The 24,515-nt window shown below is 38.0% G+C and overlaps 1 protein-coding gene and 1 pseudogene across 3 annotated transcripts in view; one reads left to right on the top strand and one right to left on the bottom strand.

Annotated features, from left to right (window-relative positions):
* The window catches only part of PSME4 (proteasome activator subunit 4), a 108,768-nt gene extending 84,929 nt beyond the window's left edge, over positions 1-23,839 (bottom strand). For 2 of the 3 annotated variants that reach the window (XM_028103805.2, XM_028103806.2), the window contains exons 1-3: positions 23,589-23,839; positions 4,468-4,608; positions 3,715-3,831 (exon numbers count right to left, since the gene is read on the bottom strand). In XM_028103805.2, coding sequence (XP_027959606.1) covers positions 3,715-3,831; positions 4,468-4,608; positions 23,589-23,830 — 500 coding nt within the window. In that variant the 5' untranslated portion in view covers positions 23,831-23,839. Of the gene's footprint in view, positions 1-3,714; positions 3,832-4,467; positions 4,609-18,522; positions 18,612-23,588 lie in introns of all 3 variants that reach the window. The other variant, XM_088026538.1, reaches the window with a different exon arrangement.
* On the top strand, positions 1,294-1,708 carry LOC114209693 (DNA-binding protein inhibitor ID-2 pseudogene; annotated as a pseudogene).
* Positions 23,840-24,515: the final 676 nt, after the last annotated feature.

Here is a 24,515-nt window from a genome sequence, read left to right as displayed (position 1 = left end):
CAGGGCAGGAAGTAAGGAGGTTGGCTATGAAAAAGCAAGTAAAGGACCTAACTGAAGAAGAAATTATTGAAGAAGCTGCCTTTTCTCCCCTAGCATTTACTAATGATGTTCTGAGGCAGCCAAAAAACCAGCCAGGAAAATTTCAAAAAGATACTTATTTTGAACACAGTTTAAAGGTCCCTGAAATCTATGAAACTGTGATTCCAGTCAAAGCCTAAACGGCCTCATATTTTAAGAAGGCCCAGTCAATCCAATATGTGCCATGTTTCTTCCAGCAGAATTAATACTCAAAGGGAACCTTTACAACAAAGCTTTTATGCTAAATTTTGGGTTTTCATAATAATACTTGTAAAAATATATTTGAAGATGTACCATTTAGCTTCATTATGAATTTTCTCTTTTTATGGTTGAAATGGGTTTTGTCGTTTTAACCCATAAAATCTTCAGGAAAGAAATGATCTCTCACCACCCTATTTGTGAACATTGCCCAAAAACCAATTAGGTCCTAAGTTCAGGATCACCTATAGTCATTTTTTTAAAAATTCTTTTCATTTATATCATTTCACTATTTACTTATGACCTAAAAATCTTTTAAAGTCTGCCATCTGCAGTCATTTTCAAAAAATTCTATGGTAAGGGTATAACAAAGGCTGCTGACTTCAGTGAAGCCTAAGAAATGATCATGGATTAAAAGAACTGAACTGGGGAGGCTATAAGAAGTCATGAAATAACGAAGACATGACTAGAACTGAGAGAGAAATCACAGAAATAAATCTTTAAGGACTTAATTTATAAAAAAGAAAGGAAAATAACACAAGTGTGTAAAATGGTGCTCTTCAGGAAATAGGTACACATGTGTATGACAAACAACTCTAGGTAATGAAAGGAGAGGTAAACTGAAGAAAATTGTAGAAACTTTCCTAAAAATAAACCTCAATTACAAATAGTTTTAAGAGTTTTTTCTTAGGGGCACCTGGGTGGATCAGTCAGTTAAGCCTCATTTATATCATTTCACTATTTACTTATGACCTAAAAATCTTTTAAAGTCTGCCATCTGCAGTCATTTTCAAAAAATTCTATGGTAAGGGTATAAAGGTATATTGGTTTCAGCTCAGGTGCTGATCTCAGTGTCGTGGGTTCAAGCCCTGAGTTGTGGAGCCCACTTATAAAAAAGAAGATTCTGAGCCCAGCCCAGTGTGGAGCACAGGAAGCTCAGGAAGATCCACAGGTGGCGGAGGCATGAGCCCCTGGGCAGTCGGCTCCTTCCTGGTCTCTCCTTCCCCACACATTAGCATGAAAGCCTTTAGTGCAATGAGGCCTGTTAGAAAAAATTCTTTTGGACCACAGCCTGGTCATCTCCTGGAGCAAAGCCCTGGTGGAGGACCCAATGAGCCTTCTGTACAACATGAATGACTGCTACTCCAAACTCACAGGGCTGGTGCCCAGCATCCCCCAGAAAAAGAAGGTGAGCAAGATGGAAATCCTGCAACAAGGCATCTTGGACCTGCAGATCACCCTGGACTCGCACCCCACTATTGTCAGCCCATACCACTAGCGACCTGGACAGAGCCAGGCATCCAGGGCACTGTTGACCACCCTAAACACGGACATCAGCATCCTGTCCTTGCAGGCTTCTGAATTCCCTTCTGAGTTAATGTCAAATGACAACAAAGCGCTCCGTGGCTGAATAAATGGTGTTCATGACTTTCCTTTTCTTTGCACAACAACAACAAATTCACGGGATCTTTTAAGACACTGAACTTATTTTTTTATTTTATTAATTTATTTTTTGTGAGAGAGGGAGGGAGAAAGTCCCTGCACACATGAGTGGGGGGGGGGGGCAGGGGCAGAGGGAGAAGCATACTCCCTGCTGAGCAGAGAGCCAGATGCAAGGCTCAATCCCAGGACCCTGAGATCATGACCCCAGCCGAAGGCAGACACTTTAACCGACTGAGCCACCCAGGCACCCCCCTGAACTTATTTTTCAACCATTTCACAAGAAGAACAACAAACTGAATGGACATTTTTTAAAAATGGAAAGAAAACTAAGAATGCCCATCTTCCCCAGGGTGTTCTCTGACCTGGACTGTGATATTAGTTATTTATGAAAAAGACTTTTAAATGCCCTTTCTGCAGTTGGAAGATTTTCTTTATATACTATTTCCACCATGGGGAGTGAAAACATTAAAATCGTAAGGAATTTCCCAATTTAAACAGACTGCCTTTTTTCAAAGGTGAAGTGTGAATACCAGAAGAATCCAGTATTCAGTTACTTAAATGAAGTCTTCTGCCAGAAATGACCCTTTTGACGCAAGCCTAATGAATGCTGTGTGTGTGTGTGTGTGGGTGTGTATATATGTATATGTGCACACATGTGCACATTTGTGTGTGGTGAAACCTTGTGAACTCTATTTAGAGTTTTCTTGTATAGTGGCAGAGATGTATATTTCTGCATACAAAGAAAGTGTAATGATGTACTTACGCTAAACTTTTTATAAAAGTTTAGTTGTAAACTTAATCCTTTTATACAAAATAAATCGTGTGTTTATTGAATGGTGATTGCCTGCCTTATTTCAGAGGACCAGTGCTTGGATTTTTATTATGCTATGTTTTAACTGAGCCCAAATAAATACAAGTACAAATTTATGTAAACTGTATAAGATTATAATAAACATGTCTGAAGTCAAGAAAAAAAAGGAGGTTTTGTTTTTTTTGAAGTAGCCCAATGCAGGGCTTGAACCCACAACCCTGAGTTCAAGAGTTGGACATTTAACCGAATGAGCCAAAGTTTAAGAGTATTTTAAGCCAAATATACCAAGACCGAGAAAATTAAGAGCTAGATCATAAACAGATAAAGCCTTGTTAACAAGGAAGAACGATACTTTGCAGTCAAGTCTAAAATCACTATTTACAGGGGCGCCTGGGTGGCTCAGTCATTAGGCATTTGGCTTCGGCTGAGGTCCTGGGATCGAGCCCCACATTGGGCTCCCCACTCTGCGGGAAGCCTGCTTCCCCCTCTCTCACTCCCCCTGCTTGTATTCCCTCTCTGTCAAATAAATAAATAAAAAATCTTAAAAAAAAAAAAACACTATTTACCAAAAAAGGACAGATCATCATACTGTATTCTGTAAACTCAGAATAAAATACAAAAGGTACCAGAATTAGAGAGGTGGAAGAGTTAGGATGTACGTAAAAGAAGGTATTATCAACCAGACATTCATAATCCTAGTATGTCTAAACATTACATCCTAGTGTGTCTAAACCAAGATGTTGTGCATTTGAATAGCTTGCATTCCATGAACAGTCAGTGAAACTAATGTTTCTTTAACTGGGATGTGGGTACCCTCTGGAATATGCCAAGCTCTTCTTCTTGAGGCATTCATCTTACTTGAAGAATTAAAACACGTGAATATATAATGAAGAATGCCAAATGTGCATTACTTACGACAAAATTCTAGATTTCAAACAAAAATCTGCTGTCCTTGGCCAGTATGGTAATGTTAGCTGTCAGATATCCTGGTAGGAAATTCTTAAGTGTAACTTCAGATATAGTTTAAAGAGGGCAATAAACTGTTTTGAGAGTCAAGTTACAAAGAAATGAGCACACTGAAATGTCTATTTGTTTACCTCAAATAACCCAATCATTTCTCAATTATGACCAAATCCTAAAAGCCCTCAAGTGCTCCCAAAGAAGTACTTTAAAAGGAAACTTACTTAGGAAACCAATTTAATCCCAGGTGCTCTGTCTTGGAATATAATATTCTTTCCACCATGTCATAAAGTGGTCTCCAAGGTAACTCCAAATCATCTCTTGAAAGAAGTTCCTTTTTCCTAATAAAAAAAAATTGTAACCATATATGCATATATTCATGTACAGCTGTTTATATATTATACCTACTACACAGGGAGGACAGTTGTTAAATGCTGCTGTCATCCTGGTGGGCCTTGCTTTTCTCTATCCACAGCAACTCACTGGTAGAATGCAGTAGTAGGAAGAACAATGCACCAGATTCTTACTGCTACTCAAACCTCAAAGAGCACCAGGTAAAAGGGGGCATTTAAATTTGTGCCACCATTACTGCCAATGAATTTCCTATTTTCCCATGTTACCTATGGAGTATTTAATTGTTTCCAGCATTGTGCTGGGTACGTAGGCGTAAAGAATAAATGATTCATGACTCCTCCAGGATCTTACCACATACATAATGGAAGAAAACTAGTTTAAACAAACATCAAGTAACATATATTTCCATGTGTGCTACAAAACAGAAGGCCTCACAAGGAGACAGAATTTTAATTAATTAACACATACGGCTTAAACTTATGATAAAATTTTCTGCGACCTTTTCGCAAACTAGCAATTTGGGACTTGGGTCTTCTTACCAAAGAACACTTAGCTCTTGTTGCCTAAAACCTTGAAGAAACAAACCAAAAACTGTTAGCAGAAATCACAAGAAATTTACTTACTTTAACAAGTTGATCAAGAGACGGGCAAATCCCTGCATCATGCTGATTTCCAGTTTTGGAATTGATACCAGCTCATACAATAACTTGATAAAAAGAACATGATCTTCTTTGCTAAATTTTCTCCCATAAAGTCGAATATATCTGCAACAGAAAAATCCATATAGCCTTTAAAAATAAGTCACCCATATTCACTGCCAAAGTGTGGAAGCAGCATGAATGTCCATCGATGGATGAATGAATAAACAAAATGCAGTGTGTATTTGCGGTGTGTGTGTGTGTGCGTGTGTGTGTGTGTGTGTGTGTGTGTTATTATTATGCTGTGAAATTAGCCAATCATAAAAGACAAATACTGCAGGATTCCACTTACATGCAGTATCTAAAATAATCAAACTCATTGAAACAAAAAGTAGAATAGTAGTTACCAGGGACAAGTGGAGGTGGGGCACACAAGGAAACACGGAGTTATTCAAGGAGTACAGGGTTTCAGTTACGTAAGATGAAAAAGTTCTGAAGATCCGTTGTACAATGTACATATTGCTAATAATACTGTAGTGTACACTTAAAAATTGTTAAGAGTAAATTTGTTTTTGCCACAATAAAAAAAAATATGTATTATGACACCTTAATTTCAAATGCCCTTGATGTTAAGCATTTTATATCTTTACTCATTATGTAGGAAAAATTATTGTTTTAATTAAGACTAACAAATAATAATTTAATTAACAAAAGGCTTATAATGATAACTGAATTCTCATCAACATTCAATGACCAATTAAAATACTGTTGTCTTATTGTTGTTTGGTCTTAACTGCCTTTGGCCATTAGTATTCCTAAAAGGGGTTCCTTTGTCCCCTTCCTTTTATTAAGCAAGGGCTCATTCAAGAGAATTATCTGTTTATATATAACTCCTAAAACTACTTAAAAACAGCTTATTACAATATAAAGAATAAAACAGAACAAGAGAGTACAGATACAGAAGTTTACTGTTTTAACCAGAATCTTTGAAGAAGGAATAATGGTTTGCTTAGAATCCTAAAATACTCAAGTTACATAACTTGTAATACCATGTGTTTCTGAGTTAACTCATAGTTATACTAAAATTACGTTACTATCAAAAATAATATAGTATTTTACCTCAAAGTTACACATTTTTAGTTTTTTAACTTTAAATAACCAAGAATCCTAAAATACACAAGTTACATAACTTACAATACCATGTTTCTGAGTTAACTCATAGTTATACTAAAATCAAGTTACTATCAAAAATAATATAGTATTTTACCTCAAAGTTATACATTTTTAGTTTTTTAACTTTAGATAACCAAGAATCCTAAAATACACAAGTTACGTAACTTATAATACCATGTGTTTCTGAGTTAACTCATAGTTATACTAAAATTAAGTTACTATCAAATATAGTATTTTACCTCAAAGTTACACATTTTTAGTTTTTTAACTTTAGATAACCAAGGTAATCAAAAGCATTAACTACAAGCAAAGGAAAAGGTGTCCTAAAAAGAATGACTAATTAATTATAGACTATTTTAAGGATGCATAAGTAAAACTTAAGTAACCAAAACTTACTTAGAACAAATTAGTGAACACTTAAAAATCATAAACACCTTTGAGAATCATTTTACAAATATATAAACCAACAGAAAAGATGTTATTAATATTCCTTATATGTTCTTTAGCACTGCCCCGATAGCTAAGATCAAATTGAATTTACGCTTAACTTCTAAAATTAGGATATCTAACTGCTTTTCCTTTCCTGAAATTCCTCAAAATTCTTGGTCCACTACAAACATACTTTTTCATTTTCCCAGGCTGTTGTGCATTTATTTATTCATTCAGCTCTTTTCTCTTGTTTCAAGACAGAATCCCATGATTTCACCTTAGTACTCTGTGAGCGGGTAGTACAGACCGCAGAGCGATGAGAGTGAGTTACTGTTTTGCTTCTGCCAGGAATTACCGTGCAAGTTTCTTAACTACACTGGGCCGGTAAAGCAAATGGAATAGTGAAGGCAATATATAAAAACCCTAAGCCCAGGGCTACCAGAGGCACTTTAAGTTGCTGAATAAACGTGGTACAGCCTCCTGCAGCCTCCCCTCAAGTTCACTCTAAATTCTGGAGTAAAAGGTGGAATCAACACTACTTTCAAATGAAAGCAAACTATATTCCTAAAACCTACAGTGAGAAGAGTTCAAAGAACCATCCTTTGCTTTCAGTAGCTACTTCAGGTCTAGCCAGGGCTCTGGATGCCCCTGGAGCTCTGTACTTAACTCTCCTCTGTGGCTAGGATACTTCTGGGGAAAAATTGGGGAAACATGGCTTTAAGTCACCGAAATAACTTAGCTACAGTCCATTGCATTTACTACAGTAGAAAGGCAACTATATGCTTAACATTAGGAACACAAAATTCAGAACCCCAAATTTAATATTATGAAAAGACCAACAGGGGGATTCCTAGAGGAGGTAGAACTGCTGACAAAACTAGAGATGTTAGGGGATTACTCAGAAAGAAACCTTCTATTTCCCCTGTCAACCAGGAAACAGTTCTTGTCAATCAGAAAGTGGTTCTTGTCTCAGCATTTCTCAAAATGCAGTCCAAGAAAAATTTGTTCTGAAGAGCACAAAAAGTATTATAAGAAGAAAATTAATAATTGCTTTTCATAAAAACTGAGAAATTCTGTTCACAATAAAACACTATTAAAAGTGAAAAGCCCAATCTGATTATTTGGAATACATCCACCTGAGAAAGTACTCTTATGCAAATTACATAAGAACTCCTTCAAATCAGTAAAAGACACAACCAGATTTAAAAAAAAAAAAAGGGCAAAAGACTCAGGCAGGCACTTCTCAGAAGACAAAATACAGATGACTAATAAGCATATGTAAAGATACTCAACACCCTTACTCACCAGTAAAAGCAAATTAAAACCACAGTAAGAAGGTATCACTTTACACCCACCAGACTGACTAAAACTAAAAAGCCTAATAATACCTAGTTTGGGTGAGAATGTGGAACAACTGGACCTTTCATATGTTAATGGTAGGTGTATAAAGTCGTATACCCACTTTGGAAAAAGTGCCTTGATAATACCTAACAAATGTCTATTAGACTGTTTAAAATGCGTATTCCTGAGTTCCATCTTAAATCTAGACCATTAAAATACCAGGGCTGTGAAATGCAATAAAATGTTCAAAAGAAAGAAAAAAATACTCGGGTGGAGACTAAGAATCTTCATTTTTCAAAAACTACTCCAGTTGGTTTTTCTGTATATTTATGTTCAAAAATCCTACTTTTGACCATATTGATCTTTTCTTTTTCCAATTTTCACTTTAAGTTTTAGAACTAAAAATTATCATTAGATGTCTCAAAATACTTGAAAACCTTGGTAACAGTCATGATTGATCTTTTGAACAGAGTATTTCCTAAACTATCCAGAATATATAGATGATGTCATTATGTTCCATCCTCCCACAGGGGAGAAAAACTATGAAAGATAATACAAAAGCACTTTTTAATTGCTTCCTTCCTCATCATAACCTTATACTGTATTAATCAAATGCTTTAATTTTTAATCTCAAGCAAAGAAAAGCGGTAGCACACCAGGAACAGTGGTTATTTAATAAAGTGTGCAATACTGTCAAGGTTTTTTCTACTATACAACCTGAAGAGTTTACTATTCATTACAAGGAAGTTTGAAGTAATATAAAATTATACGTTACTGAAATGAACTAAGAATTAGAGCTTGACAAAAGGCTAAAAATACTGGTTTCAATACAAGCTTTGTCATTCACCAGTTATTTTTAAGGCAATTGCTGGGTTTCTAAGGTTCTAACTTTATCCATCAATCAAGTAAAATTAATACAATTTCAGAACATTAAGACTATTTGTAATTATAAAAGATATTAAGACATTTAGCAATGACATTTAATCTTAAGTAAATGCTTTATTTTGGGTAGTCCTACTCAAAAGACAAAAAAATGGAATTTTACTTATAAAATTTAAAAACTAGAGTTTAACTATATTCATTTAAAACACCGATGGATCTTTTTTTTTTTTTGGAAAGATTTTATTTATTTGAGAGAAAGCACAAGCAGGGGGAGGGGTAGAGGGAGAAGCAGGCTCCCTGCTAAGCAGGGAACACCATGTGGGACTCAATCGCTTTTAAAAAATCCTACATCTAGGGTCGCCTGGGTGGCTCAGTCAGTAGAGTGGTTGAGCATCTGACTTGATTTAGGCTCCATGCTCAGTGGGGAGTCGGCTTGAGATCCTCTCCCTCTTCCTCTTCCTCTCTCCCCCACCCCCGCCTTGCACTCTCTCTCTCTCTCAAATAATCTTAAAAAAAAACAAAACAAAACACACTCCACATCTAGCAATACATCCGAAGTAAAAATCTAGAATATCAAAGTCAAAATGCCAAAGTTTTTCACTGCACATTTGCAGTAAAATTTTCCTGCGGAAAAAAAAAAGGAAGCTGACATAAGAGAATGGTTTGTTAAATTGTGGTTTATGCCTTTAGATATAATGCAGTCATTTAAAATTATGTTTTTAAAGAACTCTGGTGGATGTGAAATGAAATGTCTTATTTAAAAAAAAAAAAAGCAGGATACAAGGGGCACCTGGGTGGCTCAGTCAGTTAAGCTCAGGTCATGATCTGGGGGTCCTGGGATCAAACATAGAGAGGGGCTCCCTGCTTCGCAGGAGCCTGCTTTTCCCTCTGCCTCTGCCCTGTCCCTGCCCCCTGCTTGTGCTTGTGCTCTCTAGCATGCACTCTCTCTCTCTGTCAAATAAATAAAATCTTTTTTTTTTTTAAGATTTATTAATTTAGGGGCGCCTGGGTGGCTCAGGTGCCTCTCCCATTCCCCCCCTGCTTGTGTTCCATCTCTTGCTGTGTCTCTGTCAAATAAATAAATAAAATCTTTAAAAATAAAAAAGACTTATTATTTATTTGAGAGAGAGTACAGAGGAGAGCAATGTGGGGCTCAATCCCAGGACCCTGGGATCATGACCTGAGCTGAAGGCAGACGCTTAACCGACTGAGCCACCCAGGCGCCCCAATAAAATCTTTTTTAAAAAAGGCAAGATACAAAACATATATGAATACAACCAAAGAAAAATATATAATCATACATTAAGATTAAAAGATAAAACAAGACACCATAACACATTACCTCTATGGTAAAATGGAGTGATTTTCATGTTTTCCTATATACCTTTGTTTATTCTAACTTTCTTAAGTAAAAAGGTATTATTTTTGTAATTAAAATTAACATCTAAAAACATTTCATATCAAATTTGTTGTAAAACACAATGTTTAAAATTAGGTAATCAATATTTCTGCATTTCTACATTTCTTTTAATAAAAACAGCCCTTATCAAAGACTACTAAAGTCCTATTTAAAAGAGCACAGGAGTCAGGTTGTGGGGTTCTCCCTAGCCAAAAATGACACCAGAGCATGAATCACGGTAATTACCTGCGATGTATGTTTAAATCCATTGAGTTCATAATGAAACTAAAAAATATAAATACAAACAAAAGAAAAACTCCACAGATTATGCCCTTGAAGAATGCTATGGGACCAAATCATTATCTTAAAAACTGGTAAATAGGGCGCCTGGATGGCTCAATCTGTTAAGCCTCGGACTCCTGATTTCAGCTCAGGTTGTGATCTCAGCTGATCTCAGCTCTGTTAGATCCAACCCTCCCTCGGATGAGCCCACACTCCGCGGGAGTCTGCTTGAGTTTCTCTCCCTCTGCCCCTCCTCCTGCTTGTATGGGCATGCGCTCTCTCTCTAAAATAAATAAATCTTTAAAAAAAACTGGTAAATAAAGAGAACCGATGAAACATTTATCCTGGCTTCTATAAGAATTGTACCTCAGGGTAAACAATAGTTCAGGAGCAAAAGTTTTTTAGAGAACTTCAGCTAATAAGCAAAGAACCATTTTGCAATCTCTAAAGAATGCACAATGGCTATTAACATCACAAAAAGAGAACCAGGGATTACACTTCTCCTGATAAAAGTATACCATATACCTAATACCTAGTCTTGAAAAAGAAAGTGAAATTTTATGTGCTGAATAGAAGCAACAAAATCAATGACTGTATGTCTTTAACATTTCAATCAGACTTTGACTAAAGGTAATTAAAATTATATAATAAAGCTGACTTTTTTAAAAGACAAAAAATGAGATTACAGAAACTGTGCCCTCTTTTCAATCTTCTGTGGAATACCTATAAAACTGGTCATAAACTCACTTAATTCTAACATGGACATTATTCTGGCCGAACAGTCTGATAATAATAAAATATAAATTAGAAAATATTAAGATGGTATAACAAAAAGAAACCAAATTATTTAAAAACAGTCTTAATTAAATAGCCAATATCAGACTTAAGGCATTCCCCTTCTAAGAGGCACTTCTTTATTTATTTTTTATTATTATGTTAATCACCATACATTACATCATTAGTCTTTGATGTAGTGTTCCACGATTCGATTCGTTGTTTGCGTATAACACCCAGTGCTCCATGCAGAACGTGCCCTCTTTAATACCCATCACCAGGCTAACCCATCCCCCACCCCCTCCCCTCTAGAACCCTGTTTGTTTTTCAGAGTCCATAGTCTCTCATGGTTCGTCTCCCCCTCCGATTCCCCCTCTTCATTCTTCCCCTCCTGTTATTTTCTTCTTTTTTTTTTTAACATATAATGTATTATTTGTTTCAGAGGTACAAATCTGTGATTCAACAGTCTTACACAATTCACAGCAAGAGGCCCTTCTTTAAAACCAAAAACCTTTAAAGGTCTACAACCTTTAAAACCAGACACATTCAAGACAATAACGACTATTCTTACTATTATTATTTAGCATTATTCTGAATCTAGAGATTAAAGGGTAAACCAGGAAACACAAATAGGCGTAACTGTTTACCCTTTCAGGAAGGGTAAAAGAGTATGTTGTCAATGCTATGATTTTCCCTAAAACATCTAAATCCAGCAACAAGAAAAACCCACTTTTATTTTATTTTTTTTAAAGACTTTATTTATTTATTTGACAGACAGCGAGAGAGAGAACACAAGCGGGGGAGTGGGAGAGGGAGAAGCAGGCTTCCCACTGAGCAGGGAGCCCGATGTGGGGCTCGATCCCAAGACCCTGGGATCATGACCTGAGCCGAAGGCAGACGCTTAACGACTGAGCCAGCCAGGTGCCCCCGAAAAACCCACTTTTAGACTAAATAAGAAAATACACAGAATATGTTTTTTAAAATTGGCAGCCTTCCTTACGGTAACCAGATAAAAAATAGTGGTAAATGGAGGTAAACTGTTCCATTCATAATATCAACAAGAAGATTCATTAGAAATTTCTCTGAAAGAGGGCGCCTGAGTGGCTCAGTCGGTTAAGCATCTGACTTTGGCTCAGGTCATGGTCTCAGTGTCCTAGGACTGAGCCCTGCATGGGGCTCCCTGCTCAGCGGGGAGTCTGCTTCTCCCTCCCCTTGCCCCACCCCCCTGCCTGTTCTTTCTCAGACACATAAATAAAATCTTTTAAAAAAAGGTAATTTCTCTAAGAGAAATGTATAGGAATTACATTTTTCTTTTCGGTTTAGATATTTATTTTTAGGAATTACATTTTTCTTTTCGGTTTAGATATTTATTTTTAGGAATTACATTTTTCTTTTTGGTTTAGATATTTATTTTTAGGAATTACATTTTAAAACAATAAAACTGTACTAAAATGCAAAATATCTGAATAAATGGTGAGACATAACAATTTTTAAAACTATGTCTTAATACCTGACGCCTAGAGGTAAATGGTCATGGTAATTATATTTGCTTTAAAATACCTGTCAATGAGATGCCTGAAAAAACTCTTCCCTCTAACCAGAAAAAAACAATAAACAAAACAAAAAAACCAAACTCCCTCCCCACTTTACTGTCTTTTCCTTCTGTTCCTAAGATATCACCAATGACAAAAATAAAAAAAGGCAAAATGTGCAGAGAAAGCCAGAAGATCAGGAATTAATTACTTTGACTTTATTCCAGGACTAAGTCCTTCATCGTAACACATAATATTAAAAATGCAGATACAGCTTCTCATTACTAGGAATAGTGAGTGAACAGATAAAATATAGGGTTTTCTCATAAATCCACCTCTCCTTCTCTTTTCACTCAATTACCCATGTAATCAAAATGCATTTCTAGATGTGAGGAATTATGTATTGGAAAACTTAAATATACAGAAGTAAGGGAGATAAACGAAGTACTATCAGTTTTGTGATTTTTTTTTTTAACCAGTGTTTCATCATAGATGAGTGTCCACTGAACTGAATCTTCAAAGATCAGAAAGCTGTCATCACTCTGAATAAGCAACCAAGGGTCAAGAAAATCTGAGCATTTGGGGAAAGAGGCTCCAGAACAGGCACAGAGACAGCTCTAGGGAGAGGAACAGAGCAAGAACAGCATACTTCTATGACAAAAAGACACAACCAAGAGAATGTTCCTTATTTTCTCATTTCACTTCCAAAGAGGTCAAGCTGAGAATCAAGAAAAGGGATGCACTATCACACACACAAAAAAACAAATAACAATAAAGGATATTAATTCCAAGGGCCTGCTGACATGGAAGAAAGGCAAATTAGGTGTTATCTAAAGTGGAGAATATCTTATGTTGCCATGCTCTAGATTGCTCTGCAACTCCCAACGTTATCATCAACTCTGAATAGCCAGTGTATTTATTGATTTCAACACAGCAGCCAAGCCAGCAGGAGCAGCACAGTTCTACAAATTTGCAGAGAATTCAAAGTGTTCTAGGTCAGTCCCTCGGGCAAGTCATTTAATCTCAAGACCTGGGTTCCCTCACAAGGCTATGGTGATGGGTAAGAGATTAATGTACAAGAAAGACATTCTGATTTAACTGATCTGAAATGGGCCCCGAGTACCAGTTGTTTTTATGCTTCCCAGACGTTTCACTACATTTGAGAACCACTGCACCTTAACAGACTGACAGGAGTACAAGATATGGTGGTTTAAAATCTATTTCAATCACTAAAAATGAAATACTTATACACTGTTTCAATTAGTATTTCCTCAGTTATGAGGCTAAATATATCTTAAGATATTTGCTTACTATATATTTTCTTGTGAATTATTTGTTCATATCCTTAAAAGCCTGTCTATCCTTTAAGGCTTCCTCTTTGACAGTCTTCCTTCATTCCCAACCAAAAGTGCTATCTCTGTCCTCTCTCTCTCTTAACAGCTTGTACCAAATGAGTATTTTCCACATTCTATTTCTTACTGCAGTTATACATGTATATATTATAATGTTTCTTCAGATGACTAATGGGTAAGGATGGCAGGGACTATGCCTCTATACATATATAACCCTCAACTCTAACCGAAGAATGAAACAAGGTGGACATTCTGAGAAACATCTTTTCAGCTGACCAAATGTATGAGTGCATCTTGAGAAATATACTGGCTTACATAATTAAAAACAGCTCACAAGAACTAGTTCTATTTAAAAAAAAAAAAAACCCTTCAAACAATAAATATTTTACCAAATTAAGCAAATTGGCCTTAAAACATTGAGGTTTCCAAAACACACTATAAAACAGGTCTATTATCTTTACCAAGTATAGTAATTCTGACGGAAGGCCCTAAATGGACAAGGAGAGCTGAAGTACACACTTCTCTTTATCCCCATCTATACCACAGGCTAAACAATACTCACTGGAGTGTCAGCATATTGTATTTCAGAGTTATATCCTTTATGACTTATTATAACTGACATGACAATTTCTGCAGTAATACAGTCATTCACTATTAATACCTAATAATGATCCCTCTATTCTTTTCCCAGTTGCTTCTCTCTAGAGTCAGGGACAAGGGGCATTCATCTCTTGAAATGCTTTCTGAATGTCACTTAAAGGCCAGACATGGCAAAAGGGAATGGAAAGTAACAAAGGGTCCTGGAGCATACAGCCTAGAGGGAGACAGATAACTGATTTATTTCAGAATGTGCTCCAAATACAGACTTTAACAGTTATGTGGTCGACTTATTTATATCTTTGTTCCCCCACATTAAATGGCTTTCTCAAGATTCCTGCTTACCTAACCAAATCCCACCTCAAGGCTCAGGTGCCATTCTTCCCCAGGTGGCCTTCCCAGGCTATACAGCCTGCGAGTTTCCTTCCTCTGGCACACATGGTTAAGAGCAAGCCCTGTGGTCATCAGACAAATCAGCTAATACCGTACCTAAGTCTCATTTCTTCAAAGGTAAAACTGGGATAACAAACGTACCTACAATTCATAGGGATGTTTGTGAAAATTAAGTGAAATAATGACTGTAAAGTCATTAGCATAGTGCTGGCACACTCTGAGGTCTCAACATATGCTAGGGAGTATCGGTGCCACTCATTCAATAATCTATTAACTAATGCTCTCTTCCAAGATCCCGCAGTTTACTGATTTTTTAACCTGTTGGAACTTTCCGTTTTTACCCCTCGTATCTTTGTGGCTCAAGGTGTAGATGTTGATTAGATGATCTGAATTACAGAAAGAAACCTGTAAAATCAGTAGCTTTCATATTTTAGGAGCCACAACCCACCATTATAAATATATAACCCAGTATATACATAAACATATACAAAACTGAAAAAAAATACATAAAAAACTGAAATTAAGGTCATAAACATTCAGCCTTATTACTTCTAAATTTACTCTAATAATTCTAATTTAGTTCACCAGCAAACAAACAACCCCCTCAAAACAAACAAAGAAAAAACTGGTCAAGACCTAAATTGATTTCACAACGCTTTGGCCATAACCCACAAATGAAAAATTCTCTATTAAGCACTTATAAATGAACATATAGATGAAAAATTGTGAGACCATACAAACTAAAAAAAAAAAAAAAAACTCCACAAAACGAAAAAGTTTTAAGATATTTGTCTAATTATGCTTTTTTAAAAATCACATTTTAAATCATTCTGGAATTTGTTAAATGGTAACTTTTTTCCTGCCATACACAAAATAGGGACCACTGTTTGGTATATGTTGGCAGAAATTTGACAATATTTTATTTACTGGGATGTCTGGAAGTAACCCACCTCCCCTCATAAGAGAAAATATCCCAACTAAACTCTTTAGGAATCCACCCAAAATATAAACTAGACTCTAATGCAAAAGATTGCATTCATAAAGTTTCTTACTCTAAAAACTTCTACCTCATCCTTGGTTTAAAAAATAAATTTGTCAGAAAACAAAATGAAATACTCACACTTAAGAGCCCAAAGATTACTAACACATTTCTTTTAGAGTACCTACCATTAGGAGATTAGAAAGCATTTTTAATTCTTAAGCAATTTCCAATTTATATGAACTACAATACTATTCTCAAACCCATTTCAAAGGTGTTAATTTTTTCTTGGGAAGGGAAAAAGTCTTTACTATATTTTGATTTTTATCTTTAAAGCTTTTTTTTTCTTTTTAAGTAATCTCTACCCCCAATGTGGGGCTCAAACTCACAACCCTGAGATCAAGAATCGCATGCTCTTCTGATCGAGCCAGCCAGGCACCCCTTTACTTTATTTTTAGACTCTAAAATTTAGGGTCTATTTATTGTGAAAAAAAGCCAAAATAGCATAAAAAGGCGATGATCACTACCAAAACTGTATGGTTCACCTGTTCAAAAACTGTATTAACTACACTCTAAATTATTTAGTACTAAATAAACATAACAATCATTATAGATTTATTTTTAAATTAAAGTCTCAAACTCACTGATGCAACCAATATAATCTGCTTTCTTCTCTAATTAACTTTGCTAAACCCACTCCCCCCAGACTCCCACTTTGGATTATGAAACACACCATTCTCTTCTTTAACCAAAATGCTCCTTCCCTCTGTTTCTTTCACTAAATAGGTAATTTTCTTTTGAATCCCGTATTAAAATAGAGGATTTCATTTCCAGACACCTGGGTGGCTCAGTGGTTAAGCGACTACCTTCAGCTCGGGTCGTGATCCTGGAGTCCCGCGATCAAGTCCCGCATCAGGCTCCCTGTGCTCAGCAGGGAGTCTGCTTCTCCCTCTGACCCTCTCCCCTCTCATGCTCTCTCTCACTCTCTCTTTCAAATAAAGAAATAAAATCTTAAAAAAAAAAATAGATCTCATCCCGTATTTGTTTTCTCCATTTTGACTGTAAAAGTAGTAATTTCTTAGAATTCCATAATGCTTTAGTTTACAAAGACCAAAAAATTAATTATAATATCAGAGTACAAATGAATGCATATACACTGCCGTACTGCTGTAGTAAATGCTGGGAGAGGAGGAAAGGAAGTAAACATGGAGGACACTGACCTCAAGAAGGCTCACAGTAGAGGGAAGATTAAATACAAAGACTACAAAAGCACAAACAAGGGATCAAGAGAGAGTACACTAAAAGGGAAGAAATGCTGAGTGTAGGCCGAATATGGAAGTAGCCAACCTCAAGATTCCAAATGGGAATATTTATAGTATGCGCTGCTTTTAACATTCCAGTGGCTGTGTCAATGAATGAACATACAGGTTTTTTTGGTTGGTTGCTTGCTGTTGCTGTTATTACCCTGTTCTCAGCTTGCCATTCACACTGTATGAGATTCTGATCTAATTTTCTACACAGGTTAGAAACACAGATTTGGATTTTGTATTAAAAAGGAGAAAAGGAGAGCAGTGAGAGAAGATTCACTAGAGGTAAGTCTCTTTAACAGAAAAGTTAACACCTGGGTTCCAAAATGAGAAAATGGGTTAAGAAGTTGTGCCCTTATTTACTACTAAATAAACAAGCATCCCTTAAAAAAGCAAGAAACTGCCTCCATTTTAGTTCAGTCAAGAACATATATTTCAAAGACAATTTTATTTTATAACACTGCAGCAAGACCACTTGGGAAAATTGTTTTAAATGATACATTCACATTTCTGAACAAGGAATAGTACTGTTTTATTAATTTTTTTTCCCTAACTGCCCTTCTCAGTGCCTCCATTTAGGGCATTAAAACACACTGGTCAGATAAGAATTTTTTTTAAGTAATGACCTTATAATTCATATTTACTTTCCTCAAGTTTCTTGATGGAGCCATTCCTTGCCTAGGCTGTCCTTAAAGAACAAAAATGTGTACTTACAGAAAAAGCAGCACACTGGAACTTCCCAAGAGGGCAGAAATCTTTCACTAACATATCCCAAGGGCCAAAACCAGTGCTGGGCCCCCACAAAGCACTCAGAAAATATTTGTTCAAAGACTCCTGCCACCACTCCTTTGCATCCAACTATGTATTAACTACTAAGAACCTCAGTATCTTTGTTTTTAAAATGGAGAGAATTCAAGGAAGTCCTGGTTGACCCAGGACGGATTCTATGTCTCCACAGTTAAGAGGGGGAGAAGAACAATGCCAAAATACACAAATGTTCATTAATAAGCTGCCCATGGGGTCTGTATGAAGTAAACCTTAGACAAAACAATGCAAATGGAAACTCAGAAGTAAAACCACAAATTTTACAAGTAGAATTTCACGAGATTGATCAAAGTGATGGATTATCGTTCATTTTTCTAAGCTTGAGAATGGCATCAGTATTGAGTTTTTTGGTTTAATTCCTTTTCCCTTGCAGATACATACTGGAAGCACTTATGAATGAAGTAATATGCTTCAAAAACAATGGGGGGGTGCATGGAAGTGGAAGAAACATGATTGGCCATGAGTTGATAATTGAACATAGGTGATGGGTACATAAAGTTCACTATATTATTGTCTTTCTTTGTATATGTGTGATATTTTCCACAATAAAGAATGTTTAAAGGAAAACAAAAAAAGTATTCAAAACTTATTCAAATCATATATATTGACAAATGAGATTCTGCAAAAACATTCAGTTAACTAGTAAGGAGAAAAAATTGACAAGGTGTTTTAAAAGAATGATTAAGGGGCGCCTCGGTGGCTCAGTCATTAAGCATCTGCCTTTAGCTCAGGTCATGATCCTAGGGTCCTGGGATCCAGGCCCACATCAGGTTACCTGCTCAGCAGGAAGCCTGCTTCTCCCTCTCCCACTCCTCCGGCTTGTGTTCCCTCTCTTGTTGTCTCTCTCTGTCAAATAAGTAAAATCTTAAAAAAAATAAAAGAAAAGAATGATTAGAAGAGGTTCTTGAGGGACATCTAACTAGCTCAGTCAGTAGAGGATGTGACTCTTAATCTCAGAGCCATGAGTTCAAGCCCCTCATCAGGCATGGAGCCTACTTAAAAAAGAGAAAAAGAAAGAATGAATGAAAGCAAGTAAGGCAAGAAAGAAACTAAAAAGGTGTTTGAAAAATGGGAAGGGCCTCAAAAAATATATACATATATACACATATATATATACACACACACACATATATATATAATATCTAAGTTTGAGATTGCTATGAAAAATTAAATGTGTGCATGTGTAGGTAGAGGGGATATCTGTATTTTCTGCTTAATTTTGCTTTGAACCTAAAGCTGCTCTAAAAACTAAAGTTGGTTAATTAAAAAAAGAAAGAAAGAAAAGTACAGTTTATTGCAACTTTGTCAGAAAAATTCATGTCCCCAAATAATTTAATTCATTTACTTTGTTTTTCTATGGAAAATCAGCTTTCAAATCAATTCAACAAAGAAATTTTGGTTCCTGTTTTGAGTGTGGTCATATAAAAACAAAGGCAAACCTTTTCTACTACTTTCCCTAACTGTTCTCACTGATCAATGTGGTAATTTGTCAGATTTCAAGATTTTTTACAGGTAGAAAGCACTTCTATTTATTACTTCACAATTTCAACACTTAAACATTAGATATCCAAATAAGTACATCGTGTTAATAGCTGAGATTCAGTGGTTGGAATTTTCTACTTTCTCCCCCAACACAGAGATGATACAAATTTGGGTGCTCCTGTGGTCAGATTATTACTTTCCACAAAAGAAGTTCAGTGTATTTGATAATTCATATCTTGACTAAACTTAAGTTTCCGGTGGTTATATAATCTAATTATATACATTATGTGGTTTCAACTGGGATAATCCAATTCCTAACCAAGGCTGTATCATGTTCTTAATAATAATTAAACAAGGAAGTTATAGTTTAATTAGCAAAGCAAATGATCTGTCAGTATAATAGAGTCATTTCATTATAAGAAAACAGCATAGAACATTTCATTATAACAAGTTAAGACATTTAAATTTGTTTCATAATACACCAAGTGCACATCCTTCCCTAAAATCAAAATTTTGTTAAAAAAAAAAAAGAAACACAAAAGAAAGGATTATGGATGGAGTAAACTTTAGGAAATAGTAGGCTATTCACTTGTTTTCCCTCCTCCAGACCAATTTAAAGGAACACAGCTAGAAAGGCCTTTTGGGACTAACTCAGTGATTTTTCGAACAACATGTTTCAGAGCCCTGAGCAGGCTTTCAGGGGTTCTATAATCAGTGAAGTGTTAAAAAGAAAAAAGTCAGTGCAACTTTATCCAGCCCGAGGAGCCCAATATTGTGTTTAAGATTTTGCTTTTATAGAACAGTCCTTGGGTAAGTTTTAAGTTTGAAAAACCACTAAGAGTCTATACTCCTCCCACTTTCTGAAAGAGGACCCTAAAGCTGAGAGACATTAAGCAAGACCAAGATGATAATAATATTCACAGCAAGGCCAGGTATAGATCAACTGACGTCTTCAAACTAGACCTCACCACACATGAAAGGTCCAGAGGGAAAAGGGAGAAATAATAAGTTTCAAGATTATCTTTCTGCAACTCCATCATTCTCTACATGGACCGTACCAGTTATCCACAAACACCTTTCACTTCGAGTCCAGGAGCTGTCTTTAGTGCTGTTTTCCAAAGACCATTAGGTTTGTGCCTCTCTTCTCCAATTGTTTCCCTGCTTCTTAAAAACAGTCCCTGTGATATTACCTCATGCAGTTCTAATACTTTAACTTGTCCATACAAGAGAGCTTGTATTTTACCACAGGGCCAATTTTTGAAGTACACAGAAATAACCTTTCTTCACAGAGATGTTACACAGACCCAGTCTCAAAATGGATTGAAACAGAATGACATTAAGTACTTAAGTGAGGTAAAAAGTAAAAAAGGGAGCGGGAGCCTGAGTATCCCCAAACCAGAACCCTACCCCACACAGACCTGTGATGCCCAGATTAGGGGTGTCCGGGATCCAGTCCCAGTGCCTCTGAACAGCATTTACACTCTGGTCTTCTTTAGGAATGTGCTTGATCTATAGAACTATTTCCAGTACTTTACAAGCTGCTCAAATAGTCCTTGCAAACAGTCCAAAGAAAGATACACACTGGCCTATTTGAGGCTCTACAGGATAAAAAATAAAATCATGAAACGCCAGACCAGGAATGTTTCTCAGGAATTATTTAGTCCAACCCCCTCATTTCTTTCACAATACTGAAACACAGGATTAAAGTAATCTTCCCACAGTCACAGAGCTACTGGTAGAAGTTAGATTTTTTCTTTCCTTTTTTTTTTTTTAAGATTTATTTATTTGGCAGAGAGAGATACAGCAAGAGAGGGAATGCAAGCAGGGGGAGTGGGAGAGGGAGAAGTAGGCTCCCTGCTGAGCCAGGAGCCTGATATGGGACTTGATCCCAGGACTCTGGGATCATGACCTGAGCTGAAGGCAGACTCTTAACCGACTGAGCCACCCAGGCACCCCTGCATTTTATTTTCATTACTACTTTCCATTCTTCTACAAAGTACTAAATATGATCACTACTCAGGTAATTGACAGCTGTCATCACATGTTTTGGCATCATTTAGATGTAAACTTGTGCAACACACAAGGCTCATTAAAAAACAACAAGTGCAACTATAAACAGGTCACCTTAACATGACTTAGGAGAAAAAAAATACACCCAAGATCACATGTTCCACCAAGTTCAAAATGTCTCACAGTGCAGTCCTGAGAATCATTTTGCAGCATTTAACCACTGTTCCAAAATAAAATTCCGACAGCATTTCTTGCTGGTTATTTAAACATGAATGGTTTGGGGTTCACAGGCTAGTAAGCCTTATGAACTGCAATCTTGCCCTAAACACCAAGGACTGTCTCCACTGTATTTTTAGCTGTTTTTGGTAAAAGCTACTTATACTTAATATGTCAAAAATAATCCAGTTCCAGGTGCTAATTTACCAAGCTTAGTAATATGTCAGAAAACAATGCTTAACTCTGTGTAGATCCAGATTCAGAAATCCAAACCAGCCCTGAAACAAATAAAGATGTTAATAAAAAGAAAAAATAAATAAAATAAAAATAAAAACCCTGAAATAATACATGTTAATAAAAAGAAAAAAAATAAATAAAATAAAACAAAAAGAAAGAAATCCAAACCAGGTACGCATTCACACATTGGTATACTTATATATTGTGCATCTAAAAGAAGCTGTGTCCCCCAAAATGGTTATTCTCCGGTAAATCTAACAAGAGTGATTAAAATGGGGGAATTACTGGAACTGACAGGGTAACTTTATTTTTACTGTGCCTAAGTAACACAAACACATAGGAGGCTCACTTGAAAAATCATTTGATGTTAATCAGTTATAAAACATTCCTCTTTTGGAAAGTGGTTCTTCTCCCTGTTGCATTTCTTTTTTTCCAAAGTCTCCCATGAATCCTAAATACATAAACTTCATACTCTAATCAAGAGGAGAGCTGTTAACCTTGACATTTTATGGTCTCTCTTTGAAAAGGGCAAATTAAGTGTTTCAGTTTAGTTTTAATTAAAAAGGTATTACTCCCACCACCACCACCACCACCACGGTCGTCAGGAGGAGATGAGAAATTTGTCAGAGGCTCCCTAATAACTGGCAGATAAGAATCATCCTGTGAGGAAATGTAGAGGAGACTATTGCATTACAAAACCCTGAGTCATCACCCAGTTCACTCAGCAGATTTGGGTAAACACTGGATAAGTGACTTATGTCTTGTATGTTTATCCATCCATACCCACATTCATGAACATACAATGTTATCAGATTTTGTGTAGTTAACCAAACAAGACACAGCACAACTTTTTTTTAAAAAAATTCTTCTGACACAGTGAAGATGCCCATCTTGCTGGTTATTTGGACATAAATGGTTTGGGGCATATAAAAAAATAAAAGTTTCTAACCTTTCCCCCCAGACTGTATTTTTACTTGCTTTCCCCCTTATTTTCAGTGGCACTATAGTTTGCGGGGTGTTTGTGCAAAAAAATAGTAACAGTAATAAAAGAATAATTTAACAACTCAAACTGATTTAGGTCATCTATATTCATCTGAGAGACTCAAAAATTAACACAAGCCAGGTACTCATAATGCCCTGGACAATCTGATAGCTCTCTTCTTTATTTTCCTTAGGGTCGCACATTTCCAAAGGAAATGTCACAACTGGAGAAACACACATTTTCCGGAGGTTTTAAGACTCAACATTAACGTCTAGTGTACAGTCCGAGAATGAGCTAAGGGCTGATTTTAAACCAATCTTTTCAATCAAACCCATAAAGCCTGAGCAGGCCCAAAAAAGCAGAACCTACAAGTTCTCTACGGCTTCCTTCCCATTCAGAAAGTTACTAGCCACGAATTGAGGGATACGAAGAGGCGGAGACCGTAGAGGAAGAGCCCGAGGAAACACCAGGAAAAGTCAATAGTTGCTCCCTCATAGATGAATCCTCTGTCTCTCCTCCCTCCTGAGCAAAGGTCCAAGGAGGAGCCTTGGGGGACCGCTCACCTCTTTCCCTGGGAGCCCGGTGCCCTCCGGCTCCCCAGGGCCCCGCAGGTCGGAAGACAACAACCCGAACCTTTGGGGAGAAGCAGCAGGGGAGGACGTAGAGGGCTGGTGAGGACCAAGGAGGTCCCGCAGGAAAGTGGCAGGGAGGGGACTTGAATGCTTCCCAGGCTTCTTGTCGCGATTCTCCGACTACTCCTCCGGGACCACCGGCTGGAGTCCGGGCAGAGTTGAGTCCAGCGGTCCGGTGCGGACAAAGAGCGGCTTCCCTCACCCTCCGCCCCGGACGCCCTCCCACTGAGCCTTTGCCCTCCCCAACCCCCGTGCCCACCCTGCAGGCCCGAACACACTTACGTAGAGAGTTTCCTGGTCCAGAAGAGGCCCCCGGGCCACAGCTCTTGAAGCTGCACGGCCCGGCCCAGGTTGCTTTTGATCTGGGCCAGCTGCAAGTGGGACTCGGCGTCCAGCCGCTCGGCATAGGGCAGCAGCTTGTTGTAGACGATCTCCTTCTGAGGGACGAAGCCCTGCGGGTCCGGGCCGGGAAGCCCGCCGGGCTCCGGGGGATGCCTGCCGTCCGCCCGCTCGGCCGGCTCCATGAGCCTTGGGACACCCCCCCACCCCCTCCCACCCTAACCCTCCCCGGCCCCCACCCCTCTCCGGGCTCCGCCTCCTCCGCGTCGTCGTCGCCCCGCGGCCGCCGGCGGCCCGTCGCCCTCGGCCCGACCGCTGGGCCCCCTCCCCTGGCCGGCGCGCTGCTAGCCCCCGCGCGATCCCCGTTCGTTGGCGGCGGCAGAGGCCGCTCCGCCCGCCCCGCACCGGCTCGGCTGGTGACGCTGCAGCAGCCGGGCCCGCAGATTCCGGACGGGCCTCAAGTCACTTCCGGGGCGGGGGGGGGCGGAGCGACGGCGTCGGAGGAGGTGGCGGCGGCGGGAGCCCAGCGGGCCGCTCCTCCCTCGCCGTGGGGCCGGCTCGGAGCCCGCACCCCCGGGCCTTACCGCCCGAGCGCGAGGCTGCCCCACCGGAAACACGAGGCCGAATTCCAAGCTATTGTCCTCCCTCGCTTGGGGTCGCGCGCCCCCTGCGCTGCCCGCGGGAGCCCGTAGTCGCTGTGCCTTCCGACAAGGCAGTGGGCCTAGTCCCTCACCCTGAGTGTGTGGAAAAACCTAGGTACTCTGTATCCATCTCACTTGTTACTTACAGAAATCTTTGCTCAGTCTCCTTTAAGCCCTCTTTTTGGTCTTCTTCGGGCCGCCCTCATTCGAAAAAAGTGAATGTTGATTC

The sequence above is a fragment of the Eumetopias jubatus genome, unplaced genomic scaffold, assembly GCF_037043125.1.
Source record: "Eumetopias jubatus isolate StellerSeaLion01/CBP00866 unplaced genomic scaffold, mEumJub1_p1.0 scaffold_9, whole genome shotgun sequence".
NCBI lineage: Eukaryota > Metazoa > Chordata > Mammalia > Carnivora > Otariidae > Eumetopias > Eumetopias jubatus.
The sequence above is the reverse complement of the archived record's forward strand: the minus strand, read 5'-3'. Positions and strand labels throughout refer to the sequence as shown.